At 39.5% G+C, this 22375-nt stretch overlaps 1 protein-coding gene across 1 annotated transcript; it reads left to right on the top strand.

Annotated features, from left to right (window-relative positions):
• The first annotated feature begins 398 nt into the window (after window positions 1-398).
• On the top strand, window positions 399-7609 carry selenos (selenoprotein S). Its single transcript, XM_022221048.2, has 6 exons — window positions 399-661; window positions 2058-2189; window positions 3426-3532; window positions 3621-3710; window positions 5992-6061; window positions 6934-7609. The coding sequence occupies exons 1-6, from the start codon at window positions 559-561 to the stop codon at window positions 7011-7013; spliced, it is 582 nt and encodes a 193-aa protein (XP_022076740.1). The 5' UTR covers window positions 399-558; the 3' UTR covers window positions 7014-7609.
• The last annotated feature ends 14766 nt before the right edge of the window (window positions 7610-22375 follow it).

The raw sequence follows: 22375 nt of genomic DNA, 5'->3' as shown, positions 1-22375 counted from the left end.
TATTTGTTTCTTTTCTTGTTTTCATCAGTACGTTTGTCCTCTTGGTCAGCAGCAACAGCTTGCTAAATATCTAGCTTCTACTCCTGAGAAGAAGTTAACATGAGCATTTTTTAGCAACGTTTTTACTGTGATTAGAGTAGGGTTAGCAAATAAAACGTATAATAAAAATGGTTCCATTTATTTGTAAGCTGAGCCAGTCAAGCCTTTGATAGTTTTTACCTATTATTGATGATTAAGGAGCAGATAATTGTAAAAGACAAAGTTTATTTATCAATCATTTTGAAGCCCAAATGGCCTCCTGTCCTGGAATGACCCAGTGCAGCCAAACACATTCAGTATGGGGCGTGGCTTCCATCTACCAATATGGCGGCCGTGTTGACGCATCGCCTACACGTCATCCTTAGTTCTGATTACGGTCCAGCTGGCCAGGCCGAGCAAAGATGGCGGACACGAGGAGGCGTCTACATCACAACAAGTAACTGACAGAGCGATACCGTCGGCTACCCAGTTCGGTACTCAATAATTCTTCGTGCCTTAACTCGATAACGAGCATTTAAAATGGATGATGTAGAGATCGAGGACGTTAATGACGACGGCTCGCCTTATCATGTGGAGAAGGTGCCTGTCTCTCACCCGGATGTGACTTCCCTAGCTCTCACTGGTAACTTCACACGAAACAATTACTCAGTGTCAGATATTACGTTATTTCAATTTTAAATAGAAGAACATCTTAAAAGACGTAGAACCACGACTCAGTGTTAGTTCGAGAGACTTCTGAAATACAGTTGAGACTTCAACGTATTTCCGGTGTAGCTTGTCTTGCCATTTGAAGGTAGATAATGGTTAAGATGTTAAAATGAAGGTTCACTCACCCTTAACGAACCAAAACTATTTACAATACATTCTAAAAATCAATGCTAAGTAACTATAGAAACATTATTTTTATTAGCTGTAGTAGTGGCAGCAGTGTTAAATTTCTGCTTTCATTCTTGAGAGTGAAGTCTTCAACGTGTCATTTAGCAACATATACTTGTAACTTAACAGTGAATTTAGCCTTCCTGTGATATTCGACTCTCAGGAACAGAAATGATGTTCCCGTGTTGTGTTTAATTATCCAGAAATGACAGAAACCAAAACCTACCAATAAACATTGTTGATATCTTATTGTTAACTCTATTACTAAACATTTCAGTCTATATTTAGTGCAGTGGTATTCTTTAGGTGACGATAATTCACTTATTTTTCATAAAAAAATGCATGTTAAAACATTTTTTTAAAAATGTGCATCGGAAAGGCCTACATAAAATACAATAGTTTTACATGACATTTTTCTTTTTCTTTTTATGGAGTCATGATAAAGTAACACGAGACACCTCTACTGTTCAGGGTCAGATTGACCTGCTGACTTAAAATCAAGACAAGTGAAGATTTGTATTGAAAATATACTTTGTTTAAGCACTGTTTCTGAACCAAAAACAAGTGAGATGAGCCATTTTCAATTTGTATGTTAAATGCACTTATTCAACCAAGAAGTTTCCAACTGAAAAATCACATCCATCTATCCATTCTCTATACACCGCTTTATCCTCACTAGGGTCATGGGGGGTGCTGGAGCCTATCCCAGCCGACAGGTCAGGTCGCCAGTCTGTCGCAGGGCTACATATACAGACAAACAATCACACTCGCTCGCATTCACACCAACGGACAATTTAGAGTAATCAGTTAACCTCTGCATGTTTTTGGACTGTGGGAGGAAGCCGGAGTGCCCTGAGAAAACCCACGCATGCACAGGGAGAACATGCAAACTCCATGCAGAAAGATCCCAGGCTCAGGCTGGGACTTGAACCAGGGATCTTCTTGCTGCAAGGCCAGAGTGCTAACCACTACTCTACTGTGCAGCCCCAACTGAAAAATACTTTTGACAATTTTTTTTCCTGCTCTTTAAACTTTAAAATGGATCAGTTTGACCCGAAACACAACAGGAGGGTTAAGTTATATTTTCTTACTTGTGTTTGCTCACTTCTCTCTCTGTCTGTCTCTCTCTTTCACACACACAGTAGGGGAGTTCCTGAGCCAGTATGGCTGGTACCTGCTGGCTGCGACTGTGGTGACCTACCTGCTCATCCAGCGTCTCAGTAAGAGGAGATCCACCCAGAATGGCAGCAGCTCCCTTCCACAAGCACCACAAGGTCAGCAGTAGCAGTATTAGCATTATATACCTGCTACCAATTTACCACAACAGCAGTTAGATCAGGAAAATCATATTGTACAGGTCCATTTTGAGCGTAGTGTTGGGGCTGAACAATCAGAATCAGCTTTATTAGCCTAGAATGCGAACATATAGAAGGAATTTGGTGGCAGTACTGGCACAAAATAAAACACGTGCGTTTAAAGAAGGCCAGCACGCTACAGAGGGAAATATGTAAGTTCTATGTGCAATTCTAGATATATGTAAAAGAGCATTAAGGTAAATACAGTGAACCAAAGTTGCTCAGTGGTGAAAAGGGCTCTTTTCAGATGAAAGTCCTTTTTTCATTTAATTTGGAATCAATCCTAGAGTCTGGAGGGAGAGTGGAGAGGAACAGAACCCAAGGTGTTTGAAGTCTACTGTGAAGTTTCCACAATTTGTAATGATTTGGAGTGTCATTTCGCCTGAAATGGCGTTGGTCCACTACGTTTTATAAAGTCATCCAGCAGGGAATTTTAGAACACTTAATGCTTCCATCTCCTGACAAGCTTTATGAAGGTACCGATTTTCCTTCTCCAACAGTTTGGCAATCAGAAGAAGATGCTTCTGTCTAATTAAAATGTTCATCACATCATTGATTTTTAGTGCTCTGTAGCACCTCCCAGAGGGGAAGAGTTGGAACGTATTATGTTAGAAACATGATGGAAGGTAGAAATGAGGGGTTCATTCAAAGCCACCAAAAACATAGCATTTCATAGTTATGGGTGATTATACACTGGTAAATACTATATTTCGTATTTGCTAATAGAAACGTCTAAATGTACTCACTGGTCTTTTAATACAATAATATATCCAGTCCAGCAGGAGTTCAAACTTCACCTCAACTACATTTAACGAGCTACACCAACACAAAAATAATTGATCTGTTACAAAATACTCTCATTGACAGTACCAGATTACTTCAGTCAGATTTTTATATTTCTGTTGTAGGCCTCCAATATTTGGTTCAGATAGTTGATATGTGAAGATTTACACCATTGGCATGAACAGTCCAAATCCCAAAGACGTTCTATATGCAAGTACATAAAATACAGGAAGGCTGCTAATTATCATATTGGAGAAGTTCAAACTACAGAATCTATTTTCATATTTTCTTAATAAAGTACTTACACTGTTAATGATAAATGTGTTGTAAACAATCGTGCATTACTTTTTTGAAAACATTTTTTAAATAAAGATGCGGCATTTGTGGCAAGAAGACAAGAGGCCATGGAAGCTGCTCGGAGAAAAATGCAAGAGGAGCTTGATGCCAAGGCAGCCATCTTTAGAGACAAACAGAAACAGGTGCAGTAGTGAAATGGAAATGTTTGAAAGAAAGCTGAACTGTTCATGATTTCAGACCTGAATAGAATGTTTAATGTGTTGTTGACAGCAAGAAGAAGAGAAGAGGAGGCAGAAGATAGAGGTTTGGGAGAGTATGCAGCAGGGAAAGAGTTACAAAGGAACTGCCAAACTTTCTCAGGTGAGTTAAAGTTAAGTCAGACGACAGCTGTAACTTTGTAATGGATGCTTTTAAAGATCATATTAGCATTTCAAATAGTATTCAAACAGCTGAGGGTTTATTTTATTATAAGAAACCAGCTTTTTCCAAAGATTTCCTTGGAGATTGGTGGCTGTCTCATCCAGTATGTTAGCTCTGTGGGCATTCCTATTGATTGGTTCAACAAGCTATTTAGCCTTAGCTGTCTTAACATAGCTTTGGCATCGCTTTGAACAATCTTTTCCCATTTCTTCATTCTACAAGCTTGTATAAGTGCTTGAGTGGAGTCATTTGCCTGGAGAATACCAGCAATGTTGGCCTTATGTCATTAAAATTTTAGAGGAGCTGCACAGTTCAGGATATTAAACAGATGTTTTCATTTTGGACATTTGTAGTTTTAATGTAAAAGGAAATCATGTTATAATACTTCAGATTAGGTCTTGCATAAACTTGCAACACCTGTTTTTAATAATCTCATATCATTAGAATATGGGAGGAAAAATTTTATTTTTTTCATTAGACATTGCTCATTGCATCTCCCCACACTGCCATAACCACTCAGAAATAGCTCACTGACCTTGGCATTACAGTGATAAATTGGCCAGCCAAACTCATCAGATCTGAACATCATTGAAAATCTAAATGTTGTCGAGAAGAGAATGAGATGTGTCAGGCCCAACAAGAAAGAAGAGCTGAGGGCAGATATCGAGGCAACCTGAGCATCATCACCCCTCAGCAGTGCCGCTGACTGATTTTCTTCATGTCAAGCTGCATCGTGAAAGGGAGCCCCAACCCATTATTGACAGAACATATGTGAACATATTCTTAAAGATCGGGTATTTTTTCATCGTGAATCCCTTTTTAATTGATCTTTGTCATTTTAAAAAACATATTTCAGTATTTTGAGATTGATTTTGGGGGGATTTTATCAGCTATACGCTGTTATCAAAGTTAAAACAAAGGCTTAGAATATTTAGTTTTATGTGTACTGAGTCTGGAATACATTCAGCATTTAACAAATGTCTTAGACCACCACCTAGAGTAAGGTGTTTGCCACCGGTGCCCTAAATTCTCAGTATTGCTTATTACCAAAATATTTTTTTTATGTTTCTGTAATGGTCAATCTGCCAGTATGTGCAAGCTCTTTAATCAAAATGTTGTCTTTAATGCTAAAATATAATTTTGATGATCATCGATGAATTTCCAAATTCACTGTTTTACAAGAAAGCAGAAAAAATTAGTAAAGCACTAAAGAAAAAGGAATCTGGAGTAGTGGAACTGATGGACGGGCCAAGTCAAAGTCCAGACTTGAATCCTATTGAGCAGATCTGAGATTCATTGAATTTCAAAGAGACTGTTGAAAAGTGCGCAAAAACAACGGCAGCAAGAATGCAAGCTGTTATCAGGGCCAAAGGAGGTCGTACAAAATATTCAGACTTGCAGTTACTATATGTGAGTAAGAACTATTTAGTTGTTCTAGTTTATTTGCCAAATAAATAACATTACAGTTTTTAGTTTGAAACAAATTTTTTGACAGATTTCTGAAATATTTGTTTTCTCGTTTCTGTGACAGGTGGTCTAACAGATTTAAGCACTGCATATTTTTCACTTCAAGCAATGTTTGATAAAAAATATTAAACTTTTTCCACCATATTCTAATTATATGAGCTCTTGCCACTATGAAAACCTTACCCTGGAGCTGCCACTCTCAGAAAAGAATTTGGTGTATCTATTTTCAAAAGCCAAACAAACTTGCATCAAACTAAAGAAGCGATCTGATTTTATGCTGCACATGACATTTCACACAACAATGCACAGTAAAAAGAGATGGAAAACTTATGGAGGAGTTGGAGATCTGCAGCCTGTCATTTTTGACTCTTCGTCTAACTATTCACTTTGTCCTACTCGTTTCTGATTTGAACTCTACCAGTGCAATAAAAGTTTGCCAGTCGAATGTTTTTAATCAGAACAACACTAGTGAATGGATATTGTTTGGTCTGAACATGTTTGACATCTGTTTAGTTTCTTCTCACTCTTGAAATTTTTTAGAAGTATGTTTTACTATAGCAGATTGCACAAATGTTATCACAAATGTAAATCTCTGTTTTTGCTTGTCAAATGAAAAATACAACTCATTGAGAATGCAAAATAGATCAGATGTTGTACATGTTAAGCAGAGCTAACTTCTTACACATACATTGGTTTGGTTATGGTTTGAATGGTGCATCACCATGTAATATGCAATTATTACCCATCACTGCAGACCACTGAAGAGGCCAGCTCATCATCACGGCTGAAACCAAAGACGGACAAGAAGCCGCTTCGCAGTGCTGGTACGTATCTACTTCACCAGTCAGATCGTACTGACGCTTTAGCACATTTCACCCTGGAATTTCCATATCTGTTGCACATGCATCTGATGCCGTTTCTGGAAGGTTGCTAAGCCTGGCACATTTGCTGAAGAGGCTACCTGGTACTGATGTGACTAAAATGGGAGGGAGCATTTGTTCTCTCGATGAATTGCAGCTGAGAATTTTACAACAGGCTTAATAAAATCAGTGCCACTGAGTCGTTGTTGTGAAGGCAGATTAAGTAGGCAGAAGTAAAAATGTTACTTTTTGGTTGAGTTTATTTAGATCTCACTCTGACCTGGAGATTTAACTGAATACATTTTTAATGTCTACCATGTGTTCCTCAATAGCATACAATGTAAATCATTGTGACCTCAGAGTTTCAGCTGTTACTGACTAAATTTGGTTATGTTTTTGGTCATGGATTTGGGGGGTTAAATACTCTACATGACTGTAGGATTACCTGTATGTTGTTAATGCCTACTTTTCATTTTTATTACGGCTGACCACAGACAAAATCAGTGGGGGGTGCTCTGTTGAAGTCTTTGATACACCTACCAGCAATGCCTCATTGAGAGACACTGTTAATCAGCACAAATTATTCTACTCCTTAATTTAACAACCTGTTTGTTCTCCCTGATCATAAGTATGTCATGCAGTCTCACAGAACCCCAAGTTTCCATTGTAGATCTATCTGCTCCAGGCCTACTACTGCCTGGTGGGTTGTCCACCAGATCTATCCTGTTTTGTTTTTCTCTAAATGCACATCTCTTCTGTGTAGATTTGGTTGACAGAAGGGAAATGGTGTGTTTGACACCTGTACCAATTTCCTGCATTCTTTTCTTCTGTTTCAGACTACAATCCCCTGACTGGACAGGGAGGAGGCTCCTGCTCCTGGAGACCTGGCAGGAGAGGGCCGTCGTCAGGTGGATGAGGCTAAAGAAGGTCAGAGACATAGGTCTGTGGGCCTTCTGACCTCTGACAGCAGAACAGCCTGATGGAACCAAGCTGACAATGTCACTATGCCACCCGCCATTTTCTTGCTGTATACTTATGTTGGTCAGTTAACATCATTAATAACTGATACCTGCTTTCTATTCTATTTATTTTCTCTTATGTTCTATTTAACCTCTATTTTTAAGATCACCTTAAGCCATGTTGTTAAGCTCTGACTCCACTTCTGAATGGTAAAGGCATTGTGCAATTGAAAGCTTGACATGAAGTCATTCCTGTAAATGGTTAATAACCAGGAGGTTTGACTGATGAATTTCACAGTCAGTGTTTCTTTCTCTATATATATATATATATATATATATATATATATATATATTTTTTTTTTAAATAGTTTACGGTCATCAATGTGTGCCTCTGTATCTTCAGAGTTTAAATTGCTGTAGCAGGTGGACAATGTTTAATAATAAGAATTAGTACATGAATGATGTAGTTATGTATAATTTGATATATTCTAATTTAAGGTGGTTATGTCTGTTGTTGTTGCTTATTTTATGCAATAAAGATCATCACCAGGAACTTTAGTTTACTGTAACTTTATTAGTGTACAAAGTGTCAGATCCTTGATTAATTTTCACATTCAAACATAAAAACAAGATCAATCAGCCATGAAACACACCAAAACTGAAAGTACCAGATTCATTGTGTGGCCTGTCATTAGTGATAGCTTAATGATTCGCTGTGTGGTAGGTAAACACCAGGTGTCAACTAACCGTGACGTCACCCGTTGGTTTCAATGGCGAGAAAATGAAGCCCGGATTTTGCTACTTCCAGGTCGCCGTTTTGGATTTTTTTGGAGCCAGTGATGTAAAAAGCGTCATCAAACAGACTGGACTGGAGAGCAACTAGGGGCAGGATTGGCTGAGAACTCTCTTATCCCGCCCACATTTTACCGCAGAGGCTTCTGTTGCTGTCTGTCAAGTATAGCCACGCCCCCTGGCTCCGCCAACTTTAACGATTTATTTAAAATTCAGTATTGATTTATTTTAAGATCGACCACCTGATCTCTCATTTTGACCATGAAAACTAACGGGGGAAAAAATCCTGAGCTGTAGAAAATCAGTCTATCAAATTTTATTTTTTCCAAAAATGAATTGGGGTCTATGGAGCAAAAGCTTTTTGGAACCAACCCTAGCGGACGGCGGGATATTGCAAGTTTTTGACACTTCCGGGTTGGCTTCAATTCTGGAGCCAGATGCTACGTCCATTATATATACAGTCTATGGTAAACACAGATGGACTCAAAAGATATCTCCCTACAGGTCCTAGTGCTCAAGTATTAAATATCTGCAGAAATAATGGTTCCAAGGAAATAGCCTGTCTGAGCCAAGCAACAACCATGACTGTATGTGTACAAAATAACCATGCTATTTGGTGTGCCACAAAGATTTGTAGTATGTCACATGTAGTATACCAAAAATACCTGGATGTCCTACAATATGCTTCTCTAACCCTTCTGACACACAATCCTCTGCTGTTATGTGACATGTGGTGGTGTTGCAAAAGAGTAGAAATGCGCTTCAGCCACCAAGTTATTGTATTGTGCCTCTAAAGTAGTGTTTTCACACTGAGGAAGACTGTTTAAGGGCACACAAAACAGCAGAACTATCATTTTTGAACCTAAATATTTACAAACAAGTTGGATATAAGTTAAGTGATGCCAGTGCAGGTCAGGGGATGTATAAACATCAGTTCCATGATGCTGCAGCAGCTAGGAATGAGCATAGAGTGAATCAAGTTAAATAGCAAAACAAACTTGAGCAGAGTGAAAGCACGGATTAGAGAGAGTAACATTAAGATGAATGGAGAAAGCAGCATGGACATGAGTACAATGAAGTTACATGTGCTCAGGAGGGATGCCTCATCTGGGGAATAACATGAAAACAAGTTGAGTGACATCTCTGCAGCTGTGGAGAACCATGGGTATGAGTGGAGTGATCCTACAACATGTTCAAGAGTGGAAGTCGACTTTACGAATTACTTAGGATTCTCCATGCCCTCTCTCTCAGCAGTGTGTCTGACACCTTAGTACCATGTACACCACTACAAACTTTGAGAACCTTCAAGGATTTGAGAATATTTATTGTCATTGCATTTCTGCAATGAAACTTTGTTGGTACTTTCGAAAAAATAAAACAGTATAACAACGAACTGTATAAAACAAGCATATATATATATATATATATATATATATATATATACATATGAAGAGTTCATTTGCAAAAATAGGTAACTCCGTTTTCAGAAAACTCATTTTTTATTGTTTACTTGAGATAACATTAATAATTTATTTTTTCTCTATTTTGTCATGTATTTTTCTACTGAGTCAAATCCACTCAACTTCAGTTTGATATTATCTCAAGTAAACAATAAAAAAAAGTTTTCTGAAAATTTATCAAAACGGAGTTATCTGTTTTTGCAAATTAACTCACTCTGTATGTATATATATATATATATATATATATATATATATCAGTGGCGGCTGGTGAAAAATATTCTAGGTGGGGCTGTGCCAGTTTCAGTAACCATCCCGATACAACTGAACAGAAATGGCAGGATATCAGTGCTCTGTGAAATAATTATTTAATGCCAATATTAATAACTTGAGGCATTTTTGCACAAAACATGTGCAACATCTTGTGTAACCACAATTTTGGCAATAATTATATATACAGCTGAGCACATGAAACAGTGCATTAGTGTTGAATTGATGACTCAAGTGTTATGTTAAGTGTTCAGTATATTAAGAAATTAATACTAGAACAGAAAAATACCGTACAGTAATTTATGATAAAGCTAAATGTTACTAACTGATCAGGGGCCTCATTTATAAAGCTTGCGTACGCACAAAACAGGACTAGAAAGTGGCGTAAATCACAACCTTTACATAGAAAGTGGCGTATGCTGTGTATGTTGTGATTTCTAAAAACAAACTTGGCGTGAGAATGTGCGCACCGGTGCGCCAACTTTGATGCTTGCTTACGCACATTTTGGAGACAGAGGGAACGGCAGTGCCAGAGGGTGAAGTGGTGAATTGAAACCAGATTGATCTCAAACCTTTATTGTTATCACATATTAGACTTGTATATCATAAACCCTCATTGTTGTAGATGTTGATATAGTGCGCCATTCGGCCTACGACTGTATTTGCAGAACTATGTTCATATATCAAACTTCCATCTTCAAATGATATAGAGCGGTGAGTGGCACTGATTGATTACTAATTTGGAAAAGACGTGACAATCAGTCCAATCGCCGATCAAGTGGATAAATAGCGGGTGACAGCCGTGCTTAATGTGGCACAATGGATGTGCTGGCATTGCTGGAAGATCACGTTAAGAATGGAGAGAGATTTTAGGGCTCATGGGAATTTCCTGGCTCACGATGATGACTGGCTAATAAGCCGATTCAGATTCCCTAGAGCAGTGCTCTTGGATCTATGTGCTGAACTGGGCCGTCTTAGACAGACCCACCCGCCGAAACCACGCCATCCCGGTACAGACACAGGAGCTGACGACTCGGGGGTTTCTGGCGACACCGGCTCCTTCCAGCGGGAAGTGGTCGACAGGTATGTGTTTTATATGAAGAATATATGAGTTGATTTGATGGAGTAGTCTGAAGGGAGGGCCAGTGAAGGTCACTGCCAATGATTCACATTTAATATTTCTCACTGCAAAGATAACAATGCATAGATCTTTTCGATGCTGTCATCGGATACAGTGGCCAGCTAGAAAGATAATGCAGACAAGGAGAAAAAAAGAAAAAAAATGAATATATGAGGTTACATTTGTTGTCTAAATCCTATCTGGGTCTGATATACAGTTAAATGATGCCCTTTAGGTCTGGGATATCACAACCGTCCCTCAGCGCAATAATGCCAGCTGTTTTGGATGGCATTATAAACATGACCAGTCAATACATCAGGTTTCTTTACACTGTGGGTGAACAGGCCAACATTAAACGGCAATTTGCAGCAATGTCCGGTTTCCCAAATGTAATCGGCGTAACTGACTGCACTCATGTTGCTGTAAGGGCTCCAAGTGAAAATGAATTTGTCTATGTGAACCGAAAAAAAATGTAGATTCAATTAGTGTACAAATTATTTGTACATAGGACATGATCGTAACAAATTTAGTGGCAGGGTGGCCTGGGTCAACACATGATTCATTCATCCTGACGCACAGCAGTGAAAAGACTGCAGGCCGGTGCTGCGTAAAATGCCGTGGATCCTGTCACAAGAACAGACAGGACTCGTGCAGAGAACCACGCTACCGAGGCAGAGATGGAATTGAATGATATTTATTGTAAGGTAGAGGAGGGTGGAGATGGCAGATGGCAGACCTGAGAGTGAGTCGGAGGGGATGGGAGTGAGTCCGGTTGGACAGAACTTGAGCCGGGGATCGGCGGCCGTCGTGGTTCCGTGAGGAGGGGGGAACAGAGTGCGGCGCAGGGTGGTAAAGGATCCCTGGCAGCAGGCAGTAAGGCGGGGAACGAGGAGCTCACGATGAGGGGGAAACTCTGGGCAGAGTTGGGCCGAACAGAGGCGATCCAGGAGGGTTTGGGTCCGGAATGGGGCCGAGGGGGTAGCCGATGGGTTCGGAGGCGTCAGGAGGAGGGGGGGAAAGGATCCGGGAAGGATCCAGGCAGGATTTCAGAGGAGGGCTCGGTCCGGGATAGGTTCCAGCAGGGTTCAACAGGCGGAGGTCCGGGCAGCTGGTTCTGGCAAAGCAAGGAGGAGAAACAGGATTAGTGAATTGTCACTTTCACTACAAACACGAAGGCTGGTGAGCTACTGATGGCATGCATCGAGTACAACAATCTGGCAGGGTATAGAAGGTTCAGCCGGTTCTTATTGCAGAGGTGTAATTAGTGGAATGGATTCCAGCTGCCCAGACTTCGGAGATGTGACTGATTGCCAGAATGAAGACAGCTGTGGCCTTGCTCCACTCGGTGCCCTGCTGGAACGAGAGAGGGAGAGGGAGAGGGAGAGAGAACTAGGAGGAGAGCAAAAGAGGGAGATAGATAGGATGGGGGTATTAGGGGGTGTCTATTGGCCAGCCGCCACTGATATGTATATATATATATATATATATATATATATATATATATATATATATATATATATGTGTATAGGTAAATAGAAACAAGTATTTAAAAAAGTGTAAGCGCAATCAGGGAGAAGAAGTCTTTTGTCTGTCAGGGAACAGACCATTTGCCGACAGGGCCCCTAAGTCAGTGGCCTTTTTTAAGCCTCTTCTGAAAATGTACTTTCATCACAGAGCTTGTATCCCGTTTATTGTTAAATTACAATGTAATTTTTTAAACTCTCTTTTATTTCATTAAATAATATTTTTAACCACGCCTGACGTACGTCAGCGGGGTTATTGCATTCGCTTCGGTATCTGGCTGGCTGGGTAAGTATGTTTGTATGTGTGTATGTCCGGTCAGATATCTCTGCAAGTGCTGAAGTCAGGATAATCAAACTTGGCACTGAAGATCAGTCTAAGGTCCCCTGCTCACTTGTGGAGTTACAGGTCAGCAGATCAAGTAGGAAGGGATATACGTAGGATGATCAAAATTGATAGAGTGTCATGCATGGCAGGGTTTTTGCCAGGGCAGGGTTTTCGCCAGTAGAGGGCGTGGTTCTGCCCTCTACTGAGGGCTCTTCTAGTTACTTTTGCGAAGACAAATTTGTGTTTTTATCTGTCTTTTAATATTTGTATTATTTTCTCCCTTGTATATTCATGTTGTTGTTATTGTGAAGCACAGGTTTTGTATTTTGAAAAGTGCTCTCGAGATAGATTTTTATTATTATCATTAATATGAGAGAAATTTCTGTGTAGATTCTGTTGCACTGACATTTTGTAGATGAAAGGGGGCACCAGACCTCCATCACGCACATTTTTGTGAAGCGAATGGTTTCTTTAATTTGTTACCAATCTGTTTATGCAATATGGTGTGATTAGGACCTACTTCTAAATGATGCCACACTGACTCATGTGGACTCACAGTGGAACAAAATACACAGTTTCTATACTGTTATATAACTGCAACACAACTCTGCACTTAAAGCATTCCATATATGTATGAGTAAAGCAATCTTCCCTCATTATTTTTTTTATTATATGTCATCCATCTTTGCTTTATACACACAAATTATATAAAATGTGTTTCAACAGATCAGAGTTGTGCACAGTCAAGAAGCAAAGAAAATACTGGAAAAATTATTCAATTCAAGACTTCTCAGTTTTATTGGAAAAAATAATTTGCTATCGAACGCTCAATATGGCTTTAGACAAGGACGATCAACATCACTTGCTTTAATTGATCTTGTAGAGGAAATCACAAACTGTATTGAAAAAAATAAATTTATTATTGGAATTTTTATTGATTTACAGAAGGCTTTTGATACGATTGATCATGACATTTTACTAAATAAACTGGAAAAATATGGTATTAGAGGAATTCCACATAACTGGCTAGAAAGCTATTTGGAAGATAGGCAGCAGTTTGTACAGATTCATCAATATAAATCTCTAAACCGGAGCATTTTATGTGGGGTACCACAAGGTTCAATTCTTGGGCCAACATTGTTTTTACTCTACATTAATGACATTTGTAAATTATCTAAAATCATGAAATTCATACTTTTTGCAGATGATACTAATATTTTATGTTCTGGAGAATTTGAAGAATCTTCAGAATGCAGTAACTCAAGAATTGTGCAAGTTAAATACACACGTGGACAAAATTGTTGGTACCCCTCAGTTAAAGAAGGAAAAACCCACAATTCTCACTGAAATCACTTGAAACTCACAAAAGTAACAATAAATAAAAATTTATTGAAAATTAAATAATCAAAATCAGCCATCACTTTTGAATTGTTGATTAACATAATTATTTAAAAAAAACAAACTAATGAAATAGGGCTGGACAAAAATGATGGTACCCATAACTTAATATTTTGTTGCACAACCTTTTGAGGCAATCACTGCAATTAAACGATTTCTGTATTTGTCAATGAGCGTTCTGCAGCTGTCAACAGGTATTTTGGCCCACTCCTCATGAGCAAACAGCTCCAGTTGTCTCAGGTTTGATGGGTGTCTTCTCCAAATGGCATGTTTCAGCTCCTTCCACATATGTTCAATGGGATTCAGATCTGGGCTCATAGAAGGCCACTTTAGAATAGTCCAACGCTTTTCTCTCAGCCATTCTTGGGTGTTTTTGGCTGTGTGTTTTGGATGGTTGTCCTGTTGGAAGACCCATGACCTGCGACTGAGACCAAGCTTTCTGACACGAGGCAGCACATTTCTCTCCAGAATGCCTTGATAGTCTTCAGATTTCATCGTACCTTGCACACTTTCAAGACACCCTGTGCCAGATGCAGCAAAGCAGCCCCAAAACATTACTGAGCCTCCTCCATGTTTCACCGTAGGGACAGTGTTCTTTTCTTCGTATGCTTGGTTTTTGAGTCTATGAACATAGAGTTGATGTGCCTTACCAAAAAGCTCCAGTTTGGTCTCATCTGTCCAAAGGACATTCTCCCAGAAGCTTTGTGGCTTGTCAACATGCATTTTTGCAAATTCCAGTCTCTCTTTTTTATGAGTTTTTTTCAGCAGTGGTGTCCTCCTTGGTCGTCTCCCATGAAGTCCACTTTGGCTCAAACAACGACGAATGGTGCGATCTGACACTGATGTACCTTGGCCTTGGAGTTCACCTTTAATTTCTTTGGAGGTTGCTCTGGGCTCTTTGGATACAATTCCAACGATCCGTCTCTTCAATTTGTCATCAACTTTCCTCTTGCGGCCACGTCCAGGGAGGTTGGCTACTGTCCCGTGGGTCTTGAACTTCTGAATAATATGAGCCACTGTTGTCACAGGAACTTCAAGCTGTTTAGAGATGGTCTTATAGCCTTTACCTTTAAGATGTTTGTCTATAATTTTTTTTCGGATGTCCTGGGACAATTCTCTCCTTTGCTTTCTGTTGTCCATGTTCAGTGTGGTACACACCTTTTCACCAAACAGCAGGGTGACTACTTGTCTCCCTTTAAATAGGCAGACTGACTGATTATGAGTTTGGAAACACCTGTGATGTCAATTAAATGACACACCTGAGTTAATCATGTCACTCTGGTCAAATAGTTTTCAATCTTTTATAGCGGTACCATCATTTTTGTCCAGGCCTGTTTCATTAGTTTGTTTTTTTAAATAATTATGTTAATCAACAATTCAAAAGTAATGGCTGTTTTTGATTATTTAATTTTCAATAAATTTTTATTTATTGTTACTTTTGTGAGTTTCAAGTGATTTCAGTGAGAATTGTGGGTTTTTCCTTCTTTAACTGAGGGGTACCAACAATTTTGTCCACGTGTGTAATTGGTTTAACATAAATAAATTGTCTCTGAACTTAAAAAAGACCAAATTTATGCTGTTTGGGAAACGGAATAAGGATTTACCCATGCAAATTACTGTTAGTAATACAGTTATTGAAAGAGTAAAGCAAAATGTGTTTTTAGGTGTAATCATTGATGAAAGGCTATCTTGGAAGCCTCATATAAATCATTTGCGTTCAAACGTAGCTAAGTGTGTTGGTGTGATGAAACGATGTAGTCTGATGCTCACTCAAAGAGCTTTATTTATCTTGTATCACTCCTTCATAATGGCATACTTGAGCTATTGTATTGAAGTGTGGGGAAATTGTTACAAAACTAATTTGTTACCTTTAGTTACTCTGCAGAAACGAGCCATCAGAATTGCTCATAAAGTGAAGTATAATGATCACACTAATCCACTGTTTCTTAATACCTTTAACTTAAAATTACAAGACTTAGTAAATTTTAAAACAGCTCAAATTATGTATAGAGCATCAAAAAATTAATTGCCCAATAACATCCGAAATTTATTTCAAAACAGAGATGCTCTTCATAAATATAATATAAGGGGAATTGATAAATTATACCAGCCCAAAGTAAACACAGCCCTAAAGTCTATGTGTATCTCGGTGAAGGGAGTCATATTATGGAACAGCCTATCTGAAGAAATTAAAGCTTGTAAAAATTTAGTTAGGTTTAAAATCAAATTTAAAAGATACATAATGGAAAAGTACCAAGAGGAAACGATTTAATAACGCAGCCATGAACAGACTCATGCTCACTGTGTGTGCATGGGCCTGGATATGGTTGACATTACTTTGATGTTGTACATATAAATACTTGTTCAAAGGGAGTAGCCAGCAAGTTTTGCTGCTTGCTTCTTTTGGTTGTGTGTTTGTCATGTGCTCTTTTGGAAAAGAGGGGTGTGGGGTCGGAGTATGTGTGGGCCTGTCATTGTCTTGTCTTTGTCTTGTGTTTGTTGATTGTGATTGTAATAATGTTATATTGTATTGTCTGTTGTTGTGAGTGATGTCGAGTGAGGGGCTGGAGCCTTATAAGCGTAAGCTTCTTCCATCCCCTTTTCAAATCACAGGAATGTAAATTTGTACTTATATATATATATTATTATTATTATTTGTTGTAAAAAGTATGAACTATGTTATTGCACCCCAGTACTGATTTGAAATAAAAAGAAAAGAAGAAGAAGCTTGAGGTCCTTTGCTTTGCTGACTGCTTTCTGATGTTCTCATTAGTCAAAGTCAGAATCAAACCTTTCATACTCTGCCAACTTCTATTCTTCACCTCATAATAAAAGCCTAAGCATGGAGTGGTGGTGTGGGTGGATATGGTAGGCAGTGAGAGCAAGCCAACGTGCACACACACACACACACACACATACTATGTTTTCTATTATTGTGGGGACATACCATTGACTCCCATTCATATCTAACCCCTAACCCTAACCCTAACCCATACCAAAACAATGCCTAACCCTAAAGAAACGTTTTTGCACGTTTACTTTTTTCAGTATCAACAACATGGCCAAGAAAACACTGTTTAAACTTCTGGGGACCGAAATGAGGTCCCCACAACTGCCATTGTTTTCAGTTTTCCTACAGTTGTGGGGACATTTGGTCCCCACAAGTATAGCCAGCACCTGACCACACACACACACACACATATACTATGTTTTTCTATCATTGTGGGGACATACCATTGACTCCCCCTTCGGGGGAGCCAAAATATCCCCTAAAACCTAACCTTGGCCCGTGCCAGGGGGCAAAAGCTCGATAAAAAATATAGCCCTAACGGCTCAGCTAGGAAGAGGTTGGTGAATTGTATAAATATATTTTTTTGTATTAGAATGAATGATCTTCTTATATTTTCTATGTACAAGTTGTGTTTGATTTTTTTGTATGGAGGAGTAGAGGGGAGGCCACCCGGAGAGGAGGAACTGGAAACGACTTACCTATCCCCCCCTCCAACCACTAGGGAGAGTCGTAGGAGGGCGAGATGAATACCAGGCAGAACTCTAACCTGTAGAGGAAGAGGAAAGAACCAATCACAGAGAGACACATCTGCAGATCACCTCCATTTAAACTCACCTGGGAAGCCTCTCAGTCATTACCTCTGATGAAGCTTGAAGTAGCGAAACGTTAGGGAGCTCCTCCGTTTTTAGCCTTTTTTCTTTTTCTTTTGGTTTTATTTTTCTTTTGAAATGATGAAATAAAGGTTTTTTAGAATTAGTTTTGAGAGATGGGTGGACTCGGAGTCTATTGACCGGCCCGAAGTAAATGGAAAACTGCTCTACCAAAATCAGCACCAGCAGCAGGGCTTCACTCACCAAGAACGACAGAACCCAGAGGAAAATTTTACAGCTCAAAGCTTGCTCTTCCACAGCTCAGGAGACAAATTTGAGATTCTCATGTCAGCCTCATTTTAGTTTCTATTTTGTCTAAAGGTTTCTCATACGTTTCTCCTAAAATTCACTAGGAGAAATAGGTGAGACAGGATAATTAGAGGGAGTCATTCTTGAGACTTGTGGGAGATACCTTGTTAATCTCAATACAGTGTTTTTAATAGCTCCTTTATTTCTCCTCTGGAAAAGAAAATGAACAATAGTGGAGCTCCTATGGAGCAATATGTGAAGACTCACTCACAGCTCCACATGAGCACAACAGACTCAGAATCAAACCCCAGCCTTCTGGGTGTGAGACAGCCACTCTACCCACTGAGCTATGCCACCCTATGCATATATTAATCTGCACACACACACCTTACAAATGCTGCAACAAATAAGAAGTTGCCAGGATACAGTCTAAACATCTTGAGGCACTTATAATAATATATGGTGACTTCAATCATGTCACCCTCTCCTCCCACTTGACTGGATTTATCATTCTAAACACCACGGATCATCCACTCATAATATCGTGATGGGCCTCTCTCTGGACTGCAGGACGGAAAGATATAGAAGATCTTTGTACCCACAGCGATCAGGCTTTATAATTCTATAGCAAATAGTAGATGAGCTGACAGACAAATGAATTTCCCTTTTGGGATGAATAAAGTAATCTGAATCTTTATTAATGAATTTAAAAAAATATCATGTGGATTACAATAAAGTCAACATGATAGATGATTAAAAACAACCAAAACCTTGATCTGAGTCTGAGAATTCAATGAGCGCTTGTGGAGATCTCTTCATTTGTTCTCTCTGACCTTAGTATGAGATGCATGAACTGAAGCTGGGAGAATAGATGGAGTTCTTAGAGAGAGCTCTCTGATTTCTCTGCCTGAGATCACAAAGAGACACAAAAGTTGAGAAACTCTGAGAATTATATGAGAGCTTGTTGAGATCTCTTCTGAAATTTTAAAGGAGACTAAACTGAGATTTAGTGCATCTTATTGCTCAGGAGAAAAAAAATGAGACACAGGAGAAATAAGCCTTAGTCTCAGTTTGGTGTCACACAGATCTCAAAGTTGTCTAGGAGAAGTAAATGAGACATTTTTGAGATCTCTTTTTGAATTTTCTTTTCTTCTGGGAAGGAAGGAAGACTCCGTCATCCCTAAGGGACAAGGGTAGGAATCCACAACATTTGAGTGTGCACACAGAAGACAAACTTTGTCATCTTCCTACTCACCTGTAATGGAGGATTCCAGCAGCAGTCTAACTGGAAGGTTCCTGGTGGGAACAGCCCTGTCGGGTGGGTTTTTGGGGCTGGAGCCCCCGTCTCGGCTAAAAATTAACCTTATGTTTTATTCTTTTATGGTTGATGTGGCTGTGTTTTTATTTGTTTTTAACTTGTGAGTTTTCTCTTTTATTTTAGCATCGGGGACCTGCGCCTGCCACCCCCAGCCTTTTAATCTTCTCCCTCTTCTTTTTTTAAATAAAATGTCTGGTCCAGTTGATAAGCCACAGTGGTCTGCAAGCCATAGTGAGTTGAAGGGTGAGTCTACCCAGACCTTTAAAAATTCATCGGGGAGGGAAGAACTTCAGCTCTCAAAAAATATTTTAAATTATTACAGGCGATGCATCATTCAGCAATTATAAACCAGGCTATTGATTCAGGCTCCCCACCATTGGGGATGACAAAACATGCCGCAAAACTGACCAGCTTTATTAAACCTTCTTCTCCTACAAAGGAAACACTGAAAAAGGTAGCAATTAATACAGAAAAGTGGCTAGAAACCAATTTGCAAATTCTCCAGAACATTATGACTGTAGTATAGCTGAGGGAGTAGAAAACTTACCGATCTTCCACCAGAAGGCCTTTAACAGGGCCATCTCCTGGGGAAGGACGAGATACAAGAGAAAGCTTAAACAAACTTCTATTGAAGCATTGGAAAATGTGACCCGAGCTTCTCAAGTAAATCCTCCTCTAAAAGTGACACTCACAGCCCCGCATACGATGGAGACAGTATTTTCTCCTGGGGCTGACACCCCGGGGAGACCCTGGACGTATGCGGAGGCTGTCAAGACGAAACAAAACACTAGGAGTGATCAGAATGTACATGCAGTCATAAATTCACCTTTATCGCTTCCTCTTATGGACTGCTCACCAGCAGATACCATGGGAAAGCCGAATCAACCTGCAGAGAGGAGAAGATACCAGGAGATAATTGAAGAAATTGGTAAACAGCCTGACTTACCTGTAGTTATCTTAAAACGACTTGATGGCTGAGAATATAGATGGACATGAAATGATGACAGGCTTGAACACTACTGATCGAGATGATCTAAGTGAAGCCTTACCTGAGTCCACCTTAAACGCCAGCTGGATGAGCCCGCCTGGAGTGCCTTCCCTGTCTGACCGCCAGGAGCCCTTCGTGCACCTAAAGACAGATAGGAAAATCAGGGAGAGGACATTGGCAGCTTTAAAGCCAGTTGTTGTGGTGGAGGACCAAAACTTAGCTCATATACCACCGCTTAGCGATGAGGATATCCAAGTGGATAGTTTCCCTGGAGCTAACTTTTACCATTTGAAAAAGGTGTTGGAAAAACTCACCCCTAACCCTGACACAGAGAAAGTCATTTTAGCTGCAGGCTTGAACAACTGCCTTTCTAGACAGTTGGCCTCCACTTCCTGGAAGCAGCTTTTGCTTTTGCTGGGGGAGGCCAGACGCAGGTTCCCAAAGGGGGAGCCGAAATATCCCCTAAACCTAACCTTAATCCAGACCAAAACAATGCCTAACCCTAAAGAAACGTTTTTGCACTTTTACTTTTTTCAGTAACAACATGGCCAAGAAAACACTGTTTAAAGTTGTGGGGACTGAAATGAGGTCCCCACAAGTGCCATTGTTTTCAGTTTTCCTACAGTTGTGGGGACATTTGGTCCCCACAAATATAGCCAGCACCTGACCACACACACACACACACACACACACACACACACACACACACACACACACACACACACACACACACACACACACACACACACACACACACACACACACACACACACACACACACACTTTGTTCTGCCTCCTGATCGCTGGATGCTGACAGCCTGCAGGATCTGAAACTGGTTTGAATGGGTTGCTGCCAGACAAAATTTGATTGATCAACTTCAGCTGCTCCAGCACGTAACTTTTCTCTTGTGAGTCTGTTAAGGGACAAGGATGTTGTTTTTTTTGTTACTGTCAATAAATTCCATGAAAAGACCAAAGCCAATAATTAATACATTTTTCACTCAGCATTGTCCCCACTCTGCACACTGGTTCCTGGACATAAATCCATGTTACATGTATACAGTTTCATTTTTAAATAGGAGGCTATATAATTTCCAAAACAACAGTTGGTCATTCTAATTTTGAGCATTGCTAAAACAATTAAAAAGATAGATTTAATTGAGATTCTTCAGATGCAGATTTGGTGCTTTGGCAAAATTTCCAGCAGCAGGAGTGTGCACTTGGAGTCAAGCATCTGTTCATGGTAATGAAAGAAGAGGTCAGCTGGTGCAACAGTGTGGCTCACCGTTGTATTTTTAACAGTTTTTGGGAAACAATGGAGCTCCATTGCACAAAGAAATGACACAAGTGTAACATGCTTTGATATACTTAAAAATATACAAACATCACACGTGTGCTATAAAATGGATCTGCACAGAGTGTCAACCAGATTCAGAGATCAGAGATTTCCTTTACATAGGAAAACTTGCCAAGAGGGCAGCAGCATAGCCACATTAAAACAGTAAACAACAGATAAAAATAAAATTAAAACATGCTCACATAATACATTTGTACACAGACCAGGTAGACTGTAAATGAATGAATGAATGAAAAAATAAATGAAAGTTTGCTGGTATGAAAAAATAATTATTGAACAGTGACTCAACAACCACCATCACACTTTGAATGCGGGTCGTACAAAAATGCAAAAACATTTCAGTGAGGTGGCTTCCAACAGTCTCTTGTAATTTTCTTACTTTTTGCATGGATCTATATAAAAATTTACAGACAGCAAAATGAACTGAGAGGAATTGAAGAAAGCTGACCTGAGGCGACTTCTTGCCTTTAGAAGTCTCCGGGTGGATGTACAGTCAAATCAGTGCTCAAGTTACAGTAATATAAAGGATTTCTTCACACAAGAAAATACTTCTAATGGATACTACATAGACTGGATATGATTATTGACACGAGAGGACAGCAAGATTACCCCAACAATTAGCACTTACTGAACTCACAACTCAAGTCAGTGCTTATGTTAGAGTAGTGATGGTGACCAGTTTCTCAAATCATCTATTCATTGAAAAAAGCTGAAAAAGTAACACACAAAACAACCCAAAAGAGTGCACTTATGAACACAACAACCATGAGTGTCTCCCTTTGAGCTGATCTGCATGTCATACACATCACACGTATCGTCACTTACAGTCCAGAACATTTGTCATGTACAACCGAAACAACAA

This window comes from Acanthochromis polyacanthus, chromosome 2 (assembly GCF_021347895.1).
Source record: "Acanthochromis polyacanthus isolate Apoly-LR-REF ecotype Palm Island chromosome 2, KAUST_Apoly_ChrSc, whole genome shotgun sequence".
NCBI lineage: Eukaryota > Metazoa > Chordata > Actinopteri > Pomacentridae > Acanthochromis > Acanthochromis polyacanthus.
Note: the sequence above shows the minus strand (reverse complement) of the source record. Positions and strands in the feature narration are given on the sequence as shown.